The sequence below is a fragment of the Haliotis cracherodii genome, unplaced genomic scaffold (assembly GCF_022045235.1).
Source record: "Haliotis cracherodii isolate W230 unplaced genomic scaffold, xgHalCrac1.p SCAF_2, whole genome shotgun sequence".
Taxonomy (NCBI): domain Eukaryota; kingdom Metazoa; phylum Mollusca; class Gastropoda; order Lepetellida; family Haliotidae; genus Haliotis; species Haliotis cracherodii.
The window spans coordinates 236,921-250,258 of record NW_027266275.1 but is presented as its reverse complement, the minus strand read 5'-3'; the positions used below and the strand labels follow the sequence as shown (position 1 = coordinate 250,258).

The 13,338-nt window shown below is 40.0% G+C and overlaps 1 protein-coding gene across 1 annotated transcript; it reads left to right on the top strand.

The window, feature by feature from the left end:
- The first annotated feature begins 5,266 nt into the window (after positions 1-5,266).
- LOC139469121 (uncharacterized protein F54H12.2-like) lies at positions 5,267-6,295 on the top strand. The gene has a single exon (XM_071251256.1). The coding sequence runs from the start codon at positions 5,267-5,269 to the stop codon at positions 6,293-6,295; it is 1,029 nt and encodes a 342-aa protein (XP_071107357.1).
- Positions 6,296-13,338: the final 7,043 nt, after the last annotated feature.

Below are 13,338 nucleotides of genomic sequence, written 5' to 3'. Positions count from 1 at the left end.
TCAAAATAAATGCCTCTCCAAACCGAACTTGGATGTGGCAGAACTTTACCTACATTAGGGTTACTCACACCTCACAGCTGTCAATGGCTGACAATGATGTGTTTACATTCTCCGTAACGAGTTATAGAAAGAAGCAAGCATATGATTACCAATGTGACTGAGTATGACTGAACAGACGCGTTTTAGGCTGCAGACGAGCCAGATATTTTAAAACGAGGAATCTGCATGATGTGATCTATTAATTTCAAGATTTCACGGATCCAAAGCCAAATAGTGACAGAACTTAGACATTTGTGTCCCAGAAATGGTGGATCATGTGTGATTTTCTTAATTGTGGTGTTCTGAAATGAATTTCAGCAAGTCTGATATGCTGTCACTTCAGTTGGGACATTGTTTTTGTGAACTTTCGAAGGGGAGTGTTTTCTCATGGACTTTCAAATCCCCTCCTGCCATATTCTAACGGTGGTGGTTGACGGAGATGGCAACGAATATCGATCAGAAAAAGGTTTGTAAACAACATGTTGTCATGAATAAAGCTTTTTTTCTAACAGTTTTTATACTGTTATATTTTACTTTCATTGTCGGTTGTTTCAATGAGGAAATAGCTTAAATTGTTCCGATTCTGGTCACCATAGAACATTTCTCTAACGGTTTCAAAAACATTTCATTTGTATGCAAAAGATATGCCTCCGTTAAATCTTTTAATGTCATCATCGAAGTAGTCGGGGTTGCGGCCTAGCCAACGCCAAAAACATCCGATAACAAACTACCGTATTTCCTCTATTTGACGCAACGCCGTCTATTATTTTCGCGAGAACCCTTGACTCGGCGTGTATTAGAGACCTGGCTGGTATTAGAGACCCAGCGTGTATTAGAGGAAATATAGATATGTTTTACAGTTCAAATGGGGGTGGTCGATCGGCAGCCATTTTTCTATGAATCGATATGTAGGCTATCTATGTATTCATACGCACGTTTTTTTTTAGAAAAGGCTTAATATATTTGAAAGGGGTTTCCGTAGCAAAAATGAAACCTCTTTTTAACCAATCAGAATCAAGCATTCATCAATGTCATGGTAGAAGTGTGTACTAATGTCAACAGAAATGACCATCTCCTACGGAATGTGGCTACGTTTATACACCATGTACTGTCAACACGTAAACAAACATGTACCACTCGGCCGATATCCATCATTGTACATGTACGACAGGCCTTTGGCCTACATTTCAGAAATAAGCAGCCGCTACTCACTTAATAGTAAAATCTCAAACCAAAACCTCAATATAATTCATAAGGATAAGATATATTGATGGACACCTTCTTTATTAGAATTGGGGGCGACGTTTCGGTGTAGGTTCTAACACCCTTATCCAGCAGGTGATGTGCATGGTATGGTTGACAAGCATATATACAGGTGTTTATACAGTTGAGTAGGTAGGGATGTAGTTACAATGGAAGAACATTTAATAACACTGACAGTAGAAAATAATGTAGTACTTCATGAAAACAATAGGGTTTTCCTCAAACTATGCGGGGACAACAAAAGAGGGGATTAAGTGAACAAATAAGATGGCTATTTACTTTGAGGATTCCTGAAATAGTTTTGGAATGGAAGGACCGCGATGGGCCAACAAGAGAGGGATTAAGTGAACAAATAGGATGGTTATTTACTTTGAGGATTCCTGAAATAGTTTTGGAATGGAAGGTCCGCGGCGGCTGTCCCGGTCGGTAGTCGGGAAACATTCCAGCGTAAAGTGGGTGGTCTAGTTGAAAAGGTACAGGTGGAATGTGTGTGTGTGTGTCATACCTAAAACGCAGAAGGGTAAAATAAATATCCATGATAGTTTGAGTTTGCTTCGTTTACGTCTCTGACCGGCAATGAGGATGGAAGGGGATCTCTGTACGGATTGGGTACCTTGTAAGTCTACTGTGGTGTCGTCAGACTGGACGTGTTTGAAAGACGACTGTCTTCGTTTAAAGACTGGCCGAAGCAAATGAAACAATCTCCCGCAGATTTGGCTCATGCAGGATTTATATATCTGAATCGTGGTGATGTCTGCAATTGCTTTAATTGCAAATGCAAACCTTTAAAATGTTGGGATGATACATCACGGATTGTCCTTACATCTAAGATGGTAGGGGTCACGAAGAAGACGAAGACCAAGAGAAATGAACACTTGAAGGACTCGTTTACTTTTCCTATGTAACATACAAACAGAAGTACTGGTCCGTCTGTACCTGTGTGGTTACTCTTCAAGTTAACAGACTCACCATTGGTTGTAATGTTTTGCTGGGTGAAGCAAGATACTCACCAATCAAAGCAAAGAGGGAACACATGTTCATCCAATAGATTTAAATCGTATTTCTAGAGACGACTCATCATACATATATGTACCAAGGTTTTGTCACATCACTTCATTGCTGTATGTCTTGATGGAAGGTCGATGGAAAAGAAATATTGGATAAGAAACCATGTCTATGGCAAAAACCGACAAGTATGTGTTTTTCTATACCAAAAGATCACCTTTCAGTCAACATTATCCTACACTTGTTGAAGTGGATAATAAAACATTCAATTGTACCAAGCAATATTACATGTACAGTAAAGCTTGTGTCTTTGAAGATTGGATCTCTGCCGAAAGGATTTTAAGATCTACATCCCCTACAGAGCAGAAAAGACTCGGTAAATGTATCAGTGGTTTTGATCAGCAAAAGTGGGATGCTGTTAGTTGTGACATTGTTCGAAAAGCTTCCATAGCCAAATATACGCAGGTCATTGAGCTGAAGAAACTTTTGATATGGACATATCCTCGAATTCTTGTGGAGTGTAGTCCCTATGACAGAAAGTGGGGCATCGGATTATCCATTTATGATCCTAATATTTTTTGTCCTTGTCAGTGGAGAGGTCAGAATTTATTAGGACGTATATTAATGGAGGTGCGAGATATAGTCATGACAGACTGTTTATCTCTGTCAGGAAACCTACCGTCTTCTACACTTGGAAATATGTCCTCCGTGAACCCAATCAACTGCATGAATTGATCCTTGTACAGTCATCGCAGTGGTCTCAAGACCGCGCCCACTGTGTGAAAGATGCTACAAATAACATTCAAGATGAAGTGTCAACGGGTAAAGTGTGATTGTCAAGAATCTCAAGAAACTACAAGTAGATGAAGTGGAAGCTGTCCACGTGGTCCAACAGATAGAAAGTTTGTTGACTTTGTGTTATTCACAAGAACTCTGTAAGATTATAAGTCGTCTCTTCACTGAATTTTGTTTTGGATGTATGTTTGAAGACGAAGGGGAGGCAGTTCATTCGTTTTGTGATGTATCCGATGAAAACAGAGTAAATCATTATTTCAACATGGCTTTGTGTGAAGTCAACGATGATCTGATCGTGTGATCGAAAACTGGTTAACATTAATTCGAGACGACCAGAGTTTCCAGTCTGTGTCATATTTTACGTTGTATCAATACCAATGTAAAGACTATCGGGATGCCTACTTTAAAACACAGCTGTGGGTGTCAGAGTTAAAAAACCGTGTAGTTAAAATGTTGCATTTGCAAAGAGTTTTCAATATACTATGATGATGATAACGTATTCACTGTTGTTGTAAAACATGATGTAATGGAAAGGGTTTTTAATAAAATATGATGTAGTCAAATGTTGTATTTTGTCTTGATTTACACATATAGTTAGTTTACTAAAGGAGTATAGGCAATTTGCAACATGGCTACCCATTCACCGACATCATCCAAGGAGAGAGAGAAAAAATTTCTGCAGCATTATTACTTTAGTCCGAGGCAAGGTGGTGCCTTTTATGGACCATCTAAATTTTATCAGAGTTTGAAAAAGCATGGTCAAACGGTTTCCCTTAAGAAAGTAAGGTCTTTCTTGGGTGAACATGACGCCTACACACTTCACAAACCAGTGAGATACAGGTTTCCACGACTGAAGGTTCGTGTCAACAGCCTCAATGAACAGTGGGATGTTGATTTAATGGACATGGGACATTATGTGAAGGCCAATGAGAGCGTACGTTATGTATTGATAGCCATTGTCTCAGTATTTGTTGATGGCTCCGTTAAACAATAAGAAACCAGAGTCTGTGGTAGAGGCGTTCAAAACGATATTATCCGAGGGTCACATTCCCAAAAAGATACGCGTGGACAAGGGAAATGAATTTAAAGGCGCATTTCGATCCTACGTAGAGAGCAAAGTAATAGTAACACAAAATGAAGACACCAAAGCCAATTATGCTGAGCGAGTGATAAGAACGTTACGATCCCTAATATCTAGGTATCTGACCCACAATAACACAGAACGGTACATCGACGTGTTACCAGATTTAGTGTACAATTACAATCACACTGTACATAGAAGTTTGGGAAAACGGGCGCCGGCCGATGTCACCAAAAAGAATGAAGTTAAAGTGTGGACACATCTGTACATGAATCCAGATTTGAAAAGCATTCAGAGCAACAGAAAAATCATCAAATTTCATTATAAAGTTGGAGATATAGTGAAAATCAGTTATTTGAAAAAACCCTTCAGCAAGGAGCACAACTTGCGTTGGACGAAAGATTGTTCAAAATTGCCACACGTACACGTCGACAGAACATACCGCAGTACACATTGAAAGATTTTCATGGCAAACCCGTGCGAGAACGATTTTATGAACAAGAGCTTCACAAGGTCGATAAAGATAGTTCTCACGTTGCAGAGGATTATGTCCCTTTGTTAAGACGTGTTGATTTGCGAGACGGACCCAATTACTATTTCCATCTCCCATGGTACATACCAGTGGTTTTGAAAGACACCTCCGAAATTCAAATCTATATAAAGTGTGCAGAGGGAACGCCACACTCATTTCTTAAAGAAGATGTGAATGTGTCACTATGGAACGCAAATTGTATATAGCCGATCCTAGTAAATTTATACATTTCTTTGATAATCGATCGAAAGGGTCTCACCCGTCAGTGGTAAAGGGTCGTCCACATTCCCAAATCATTTCCATTCTACCCAGAAAGCCTCCAGCGTCACAATCGAGCAGATCATCGGTCAAATTAGAAGTGACGTCACACAACCAAGATGTGGTTGAGAGAGCAGAAGCTGCACAGAAGAGAACCAAAGCTATAAAAAGACAAGCAGGTGAAAAAATTGTCACAATGAAGAAAGTTTGTTGTGAAGGAGAGACCAAAAAAACATCTCTGAAGTTTAACAATACTCCAGCCGTTGGTAAAAAAGGAATTTTCCCCCAATAACATGTCGGTACTCACAGAGAAGCAGTTTACAGAAGCTCTCCCTTCTTCTCTGGATTTGTTTGAACTGGATCCCTATCAAACTAGCATCCTACAACATTATTACGACAATGTTCGCCCTCCCTTGGTCATCACGGACTCCAGTCCCGTGGAATTTCACATTAACAACGCTGGTAGTGATTTCGTCGATTTTGGTCGAACCAGAATTCACGTCAAACTGAGAGTGACCCATGCTGACATTTCGCCTCTCGCTGATAAGGAGAAAGTTGGACCCGTCAAGCTGACATTGCAGAGTCTTTGGTCTCAGATCAGTGTTTACCTACAGGGACAGCAGGTGAGCTCGAGCAATGGGGGTTATCCTTACAAGGCCATGATGCAATCCCTTCTGGAGAATGGCATGGATGCCAAGTCCAGTCAGCTTCAAAGCCAACTATTTTACAAAGATACTGGAGACAGTGTGGTAGATTTTAATGACCCTGACCCTTATGGCAGTGGAAACGATGGACTCATCAACCGCGGAGCTTTCATATCTGGAAGCAAGTCAGTGACCCTGTCCGGTCCCCTTTGTGAAGATGTGTTTAATTTCGATCGACACATTGTGAATGGTGTGGATGTTGGCATCAAGCTATTCAGATCCAACAAATCCTTCGTCTTGATGTTGGGAGAAAGTAGCAAGGAATATAACATTGAACTACAAGACGTGTACCTGAAAGTATGTAAATTAAAAATTAATGATGCATTAATCCTTGCTCACAACAATCTGTTCGAGAAGGGAAATGCTCTCTACCCATATGAGAGGTCCATGGTGAAAATGGTATCAGTCCCATCGACTCAGCTGTCCTATACATGGGACAATATGTTTCTGAATGAAATGCCTAGTCGACTCATTGTGTCCCTAGTTAAAGCCGATGGGCTTCGTGGATCCTACACAGTCAACCCTTTCTGTTTTGAAGGAGACATTGTCAAAAGCGTGGGTCTCTATCTGAATGGTACTAGTGTGCCAGGACGTCCGCTTGAGACAGACGACATTTAAGCTTACACCAGCCTGTATGACTGGAACAATACATGGCGAAAAGACAAAGGCCTCAGTATTGAATGCACAGAGTTTTCTACTGGCTACGACCTTTACGTTTTCAATCTTCAAGATACAGTCACGGATGGGAAGTATCTGAACCTGGTCTGGTCCGGCAATCTCCGTCTGGAAGTACATTTCACCCAGCCCCTAACCCACATGTTCAATATCATAACCCTAGCCAAGTTCCCGGCCAGCATAGAAATTGATCAAAGTCGAAACATGTTCCTGAAGTAAAAAAAAACAAAAAAACCCAACAAAACACATCAACAAACAAAACAAAACAAAACAAATCAAACAAACAAACAAACAAAATGAACGCAGATGAATTGCTGTGTGCCATTCAGAGTGATATGAATCTTCGTCAACGCATAGTCGGGGTATTCTCCCGAGATTCCTTACCCTCCTCATCACAACATGGAGCTCTGGGATGCATGGTCAACACGGATGTGACGCGGTCGAGGGAACACCATTGGGTTGATTTCTATTTTGAAAATGATGTTGCATATTTCTTTGATAGTTGTGGACACAAACCAGATTTTTATAACCAGGAATTCACTCAATTTACAAAGAAACATTCTCGTCATTATCAGTACAACGCGAAAGCAATCCAACAATCAACGTCTGCAACGTGTGGATTTTACTGTTTATTTTTCTTGCTTCAAAAATGTGGAAGTAGAGACTCTATGATAGACATCGTGTCTACATTTAGTGCAGATAAACGACAAAATGATTTGTTCGTATCATGATACATCTGCAACTATTTCAAATATTGTTTACCTAACCAAGCTCTTTGTACATCCTGATAGTTTACATGCTCCTCTACTTCTGTATGGTAACCAAATAACCCTAGAAAAGAATAAAAGGTTGAAAACGTTTCACCAGATTTTGTCACAATATTTAAGGAGGAACTGTTAAGTTCCATTTCATTTGTGAAGTAACTTTCGAACGAAAATGGGCAGATACGTTCTGCAGCATTATACTTTTCCAAGACAGATCATTCTACAAAATGATTATGACGAAACACTCGATGACATACGTGGTATGACTAGAGGACAGATCAAAGCTGTTAAAGAGATTGTCAAGCGACTGTTGAACGGACGCATACACGTCACTCGGAATGAGAACCGAAGGTATCTGCAACCCAATCTGTCACGTATTGAATCAACCACAAACACAAATGAAGTTGTAATACAGATTTATTCCCTCCCTTAAAGTAATTTTAAATCCCAATAACAATATCTAAATTCAAACTAATACCAAATTAACTAACACAACTAACTAAACTAGCTTCTCCTACCAATAACAATACTACCACCTACTACTAATACTAATATCTTAATACTAACAGTACAAATGTCTACTACTAATAATACAACTATCTACTACTAACAATACAACTATCATGATACACTATCCTAATACTAATAGTCTACTTCTAACAATACTAACACTAATACAGATGTTCTAAGAATAACACAACTAATACACAGTAAAACTTTGTGTGTGTATATATATACAACAACAACACACAACCACAAAAAAAAACACCAAAAGATACAAAGCCACTCCACTGTTACTGTCACAACAGTTCTATACAGAACTTTGGAATCTCTGATGTTATTGAGCAGTTCATACGAGAATTCTTCCTCATAATATCGAATGGTGATATTTCCACCCAGGCCATGTTGTCCACACGGAGTTAAGGGCGCCTGTTTACTTGGATGCCACGGCTGTGTTCATCCTATGATGTGCACACGGAAAACGGAGATACTTCTCTCCTTACGTTGAGCACAATTATATAACAAACAAGATCACATATAACTTTGTCCTAACGTCTTTTAAAGACATTATCTAATACAAAACCATATATATACACAATGACAACAATAATACACAAAAAGTAATGACTGTCGTATCTTCACTATGATGCTGAAAAATGCATTATTTACATACTGCTATGCACACAGTGTGACTAGGGCGAACACCGGCTCAAGAGGTCAGCTCCCACATTCTCAATCCCCTTGATTGCACGGATCAGAAACCTGTAAGGTTGCAAAGTTAGAGCCCACCTCATCACTCGTCCATTGGTCAACTTGGCCTTGGTCATCCATACTAAGGGCTGATGGTCCCTTTCAAGAATGAACTCCCGCCCATACAGATATCTTTCTAACTTCTGTATTGCCCATACTATTGCCAAACACTCCTTTTCTATGGTAGAGTACGCCCTCTCACGTTCTGCCAACTTTCGACTCACATACATTATTGGAAACCGCTCACCTTCCTGTTCTTGTAAAAGAACAGCTCCGATTCCAACGTCAGAAGCATCACTTCTCACCAGGAATGTTTTCTCCAAGTCTGGCAGTTTCAAGACTGGAAAACTTGACATGTGTGTTTTCAACGTCGTGAAAGCTAACTCTTGACTCTCTGTCCATACTACCTTGTTTGATTTGCCCTTCTTGGTAAGATCAGTCAGAGGCACTGCTATGGCTGCATAATTTGGGATGAATTTCCGGTAGTACCCAGTTAATCCTAGCAAAGCTCTGACCTGTTTCTTAGTTTGTGGTCGTTCAACATTTAGGATTTTCTCTACATTCTTACCCTCCGGCTGAATTAGTCCACTCCCAACCCTGTGCCCCAAAAACTCCAACTGTTTGTATCCTATTTTTACCTTTGATGGTCGGGCTGTAAGATGAAATTGCCTTAACCTTGTAAATATGTCTCTCAGACTTACCACATGAGGTGATCATTCCTCTGTTCCTTCTATGATGTCGTCTATGTCAGTGTTAGGTATGCTATGTAATACTTGCCTCATGAGTCGGGAAAATACTGCTGGTGCGTTGACAACTCCAAATGGCATCACCTTCCATTGGTATAACCCATCATGGGTTATAAAGGCCGTCAGTTCTTTGCTACTCTCTTCCATTTTTTAGTAGGTTTGCATGATAGCTTTTAGTCTTATTACCTACCTGTATCCTGTAATTGCCAATACCAAGGGCCTCCAAGATTTCATATGGTCCTTTCCACTGGAGTAGGAGTTTGTTGGAATCAGTAGGTAACAGAAGTAACACTTTGTCACCTACTTTCATTTTCCGTGCTTGTGATTTTGCATCAAAGAACATTTTGTACTTACCTGATTTCTTTTTTAGTTCTTGTTGTGCTATATGAATAGTGTCTTCCAGTCGGTTTTGCAAATCTAACACATACTCATAAGTAGTTCTTACCTCAGGATTTTGTATGTCTTTAGTCCAGATTTCTCTGAGAATCTGCACTGGCCCTCTCACTGTACGCCCATACAGTAGTTCAAAGGGAGCAAATCCCAAACTCTCTTGAGGTACTTCTCGGTATGCAAATAATAAAGCAGCTACATACCTGTCCCAGTCATATGGCCGTTCTGCACACATTCGTTTCAACATTGTCTTCAGAGTACCGTTGAATTTTTCTACAAGGCAGTTACACATTGGATGATATGGGGTAGTAGTTAGCTGATGCAAGGATAATAATCTACTTACCTCCTTCATTACACCTGAAGTGAACTGGGCTCCCATGTCCGTCAAAATCTCCTTGGGGATACCTACTCTACTGAATATTTCGAAAAGAGCTTCAGCAACATACTCAGTTTCAATCCTTGGCAAAGGTACTGCCTCTGGGTATCTGGTGGCATAGTCAACTACCGTCAAAAGATACCTATTACCTTTGTCAGTGACAGGATACAACGGGCCTATCAGGTCAACGGCTATTCTCTCAAATGGTACTTCGATTAATGACATTTGTCCCAGTGGTATTCTTCTTACCTTGCCCTTGGGGGTTGTGCGTTGACAAATATCACAGGACAGCACGTCTTCTAACATCACCCATTATTCCTGGCCAATAAAACTGAGACATAACCCGATCTAAAGTCTTTTTGATTCCAAGGTGCCCTCCCATCAATGCTTCATGGCTTACTTTCATCACTTGGGTACGCAGCCCTACTGGTACAACTGCCTGTAGAACTTGCTTACCCTTGTCAAACTTAGTGAAGGTATGCTTCCTATAGAGCATATCATTCTCAATATAGTAAGAGGAAGTACTATGCCTGGTCTCCCTAATTTTCCTGACTTTGTCCAAATTTGAATCCTGTTGTTGCTGGGTAATGACCTCACTTCGACTCAATGTCAGCCCCACAGGTTTCAGTGCCTTCAGTGGTTTCATGCCTTCTTGTCTTACTCTTCTTTGGCCTCTTGTTTCCACAGCACTTACCATCTGGATATCATCCTTATCCCACATCTGATCTGGATCGCTTGGTTCTCTCACTCCTGGAATATTGCCTAATATCAGGTCACAGAGTGGTGTGTCCATACATGCAGCTCTTACCTTTCCTGTATAAAAGGGTGTGTCCACGGTAATCCATGCTACGGGACCCTACTATCGGCCAACTTACAAGATTGTGTTTCTGAGGACAAACATTCATCCTCTGCCTTTGACCTCCTCACTATTACGCCAGTACAGCCACTGTCTCTCAGGACATCCTCTGGCTTGCCATTTACCTTTCCCTTGTGAATAGGCATGTTGTGGTCTGTAGTAAACATGCTTCCTGAGGCTACATCTGGTTCACTCACCCTCTCTGAAGTTGTGGCATCACCGTCTACAACTTCAGGTATTCTTGCCTCAACATCTATACCATCTGGAAGGACTGCAGACACGTTACTGGTGTATTCACTTACTTGGATACTTGCCACGTTATATTTTGGTTTCTTACACTGTGCTGTCAAATGTCCAATTTGACTACAGTTGTAACATGTCCTTTCTTTAATAGGAATAAATGGTTTGGGTTTTGTACCACCTGGCGCCTTGTTCTCTCCTGGTTTACCTCGGACCTCTGTTTTGTCATGTTGACCAAAACTACCTTGCTTACCATATCTAACAGGACCTGTACCTCTGGCTTCTATAAATTGTTCTGCTAGTCTGGCCATTTAGATAGCATCTTTTGGTTTTCTCTCTTTCAAGAATATACTAAGATCCCTTCCAGTTACATTCAAAATCTGTTCACGCAACAATAAATCTTTCACACCTTCAAAAGTCTTTTGAGTACCACTAAGCTCAATCCATCTGTTGAAATAGTTCTCAATTCTAACTACAAACTGTGTGAATATCTCACCTGTATCAGTTTTAGCAGTCCTATATTTCTGATGAAATCCCTCCTCTGTCTTTTCATAGCGTTTTAGCAACGCAGTCTTAACAGCAGTTTAATCTTCTGCGTCATCTACACTTAATCTGGAGTATACTTCCAAAGCCTTACCTTTTAGTAGCGTACAAAGATATGCTGCACAATGACAAGGCTTCCAACCTTGTGCTACAGCTACCCGTTCAAACCGTTGAAGATATGCATCAGTGTTGTCATTGCGGTCTTCAAACGGAGGCATCTTAGGCATCTTAGGTGCAGCACCTGATTGTTTCTCTCCTACCTGTCCTTCATAATTTCCAGCATAACTCTTTTCTAACTTGGCTAATTCTATTCTCTCCTCTGATTGCACTCTTAATTTTTCTTTCTCCCATTCTAACTTTTCTCTCTCTTTTCTCTCCTCCAATTCTAATTTGTCTTTCTCCCATTCTAACTTTTCTCTCTCCTTTCTCTCCTCCAATTCTAATTTCTTGATTTCCCGCTCCCTTGCTCTTTCCTCTCTTTCCAACTTTTCCTTCTCTTTCTCTCTCTCTCTAACTCAGTTTGTTCTTTTACAAACGTCCTCAAATCATTTTGCTCATACCCTAAACTCTGACCCAATTTGATAATCTTTTCAAGATCCATATCTAGCTGTATGGTGATAGTATGAAGTACAAGTACAGTTAAACCCAGCAGGCTTAGTCTTGGACAGCTGTGAATAATGAATGCTACCAATAGGAACTTAGACTATACAAAAGTACATTCCTGCATAGAATGGATCCCAAAAATATATAATTCCAAACAATAGCCTAATCTGACCAATAAATGAAATACACCCTACCAACCTTGATTCTAACTCGTACACTCAAGGATGTAGAAGTGGTGCCGGAGGTCCCATCACACCTCTTGCCATAAAAATACTACTAGGATAAACCATCAAGGGAGTAATCTCTCATAGAATGATGGTCCGAGTTAATTCAATAGTGACAATAATTAAATATCCCTCTGCCACCAAAATGTCACGTATTGAATCAACCACAAACACAAATGAAGTTGTAATACAGATTTATTCCCTCCCTTAAAGTAATTTTAAATCCCAATAACAATATCTAAATTCAAACTAATACCAAATTAACTAACACAACTAACTAAACTAGCTTCTCCTACCAATAACAATACTACCACCTACTACTAATACTAATATCTTAATACTAACAGTACAAATGTCTACTACTAATAATACAACTATCTACTACTAACAATACAACTATCACGATACAGTATCCTAATACTAATAGTCTACTTCTAACAATACTAACACTAATACAGATGTTCTAAGAATAACACAACTAATACACAGTAAAACTTTGTGTGTGTATATATATACAACAACAACACACAACCACAAAAAAAAAAAACCAAAAGATACAAAGCCACTTCACTGTCACTGTCACAACAGTTCTATACAGAACTTTGGAATCTCTGATGTTATTGAGCAGTTTATACGAGAATTCTTCCTCATAATATCGAATGGTGATATTTCCACCCAGGCGATGTTGTCCACACGGAGTTAAGGGTGCCTGTTTACTTGGATGCCACGGCTGTGTTCATCCTATGATGTGCACACGGAAAACGAAGATACTTCTCTCCTTACGTTGGGTCGGAGAACTTCTCTCCTTACGTGATGTTGGAGGTACTTCGTCCCTCCTACGTACTATAAGGTTAACCGGCCAGTTCCGGGACACTACAATATAATATAAGCAATTACAGTCACTGAGGTATGTGTCACTACCTCACAATACATACAGCAATGCACCAATACTCCGATTTACATATTACTGAGTTGAACTGTTTATACTTTGAT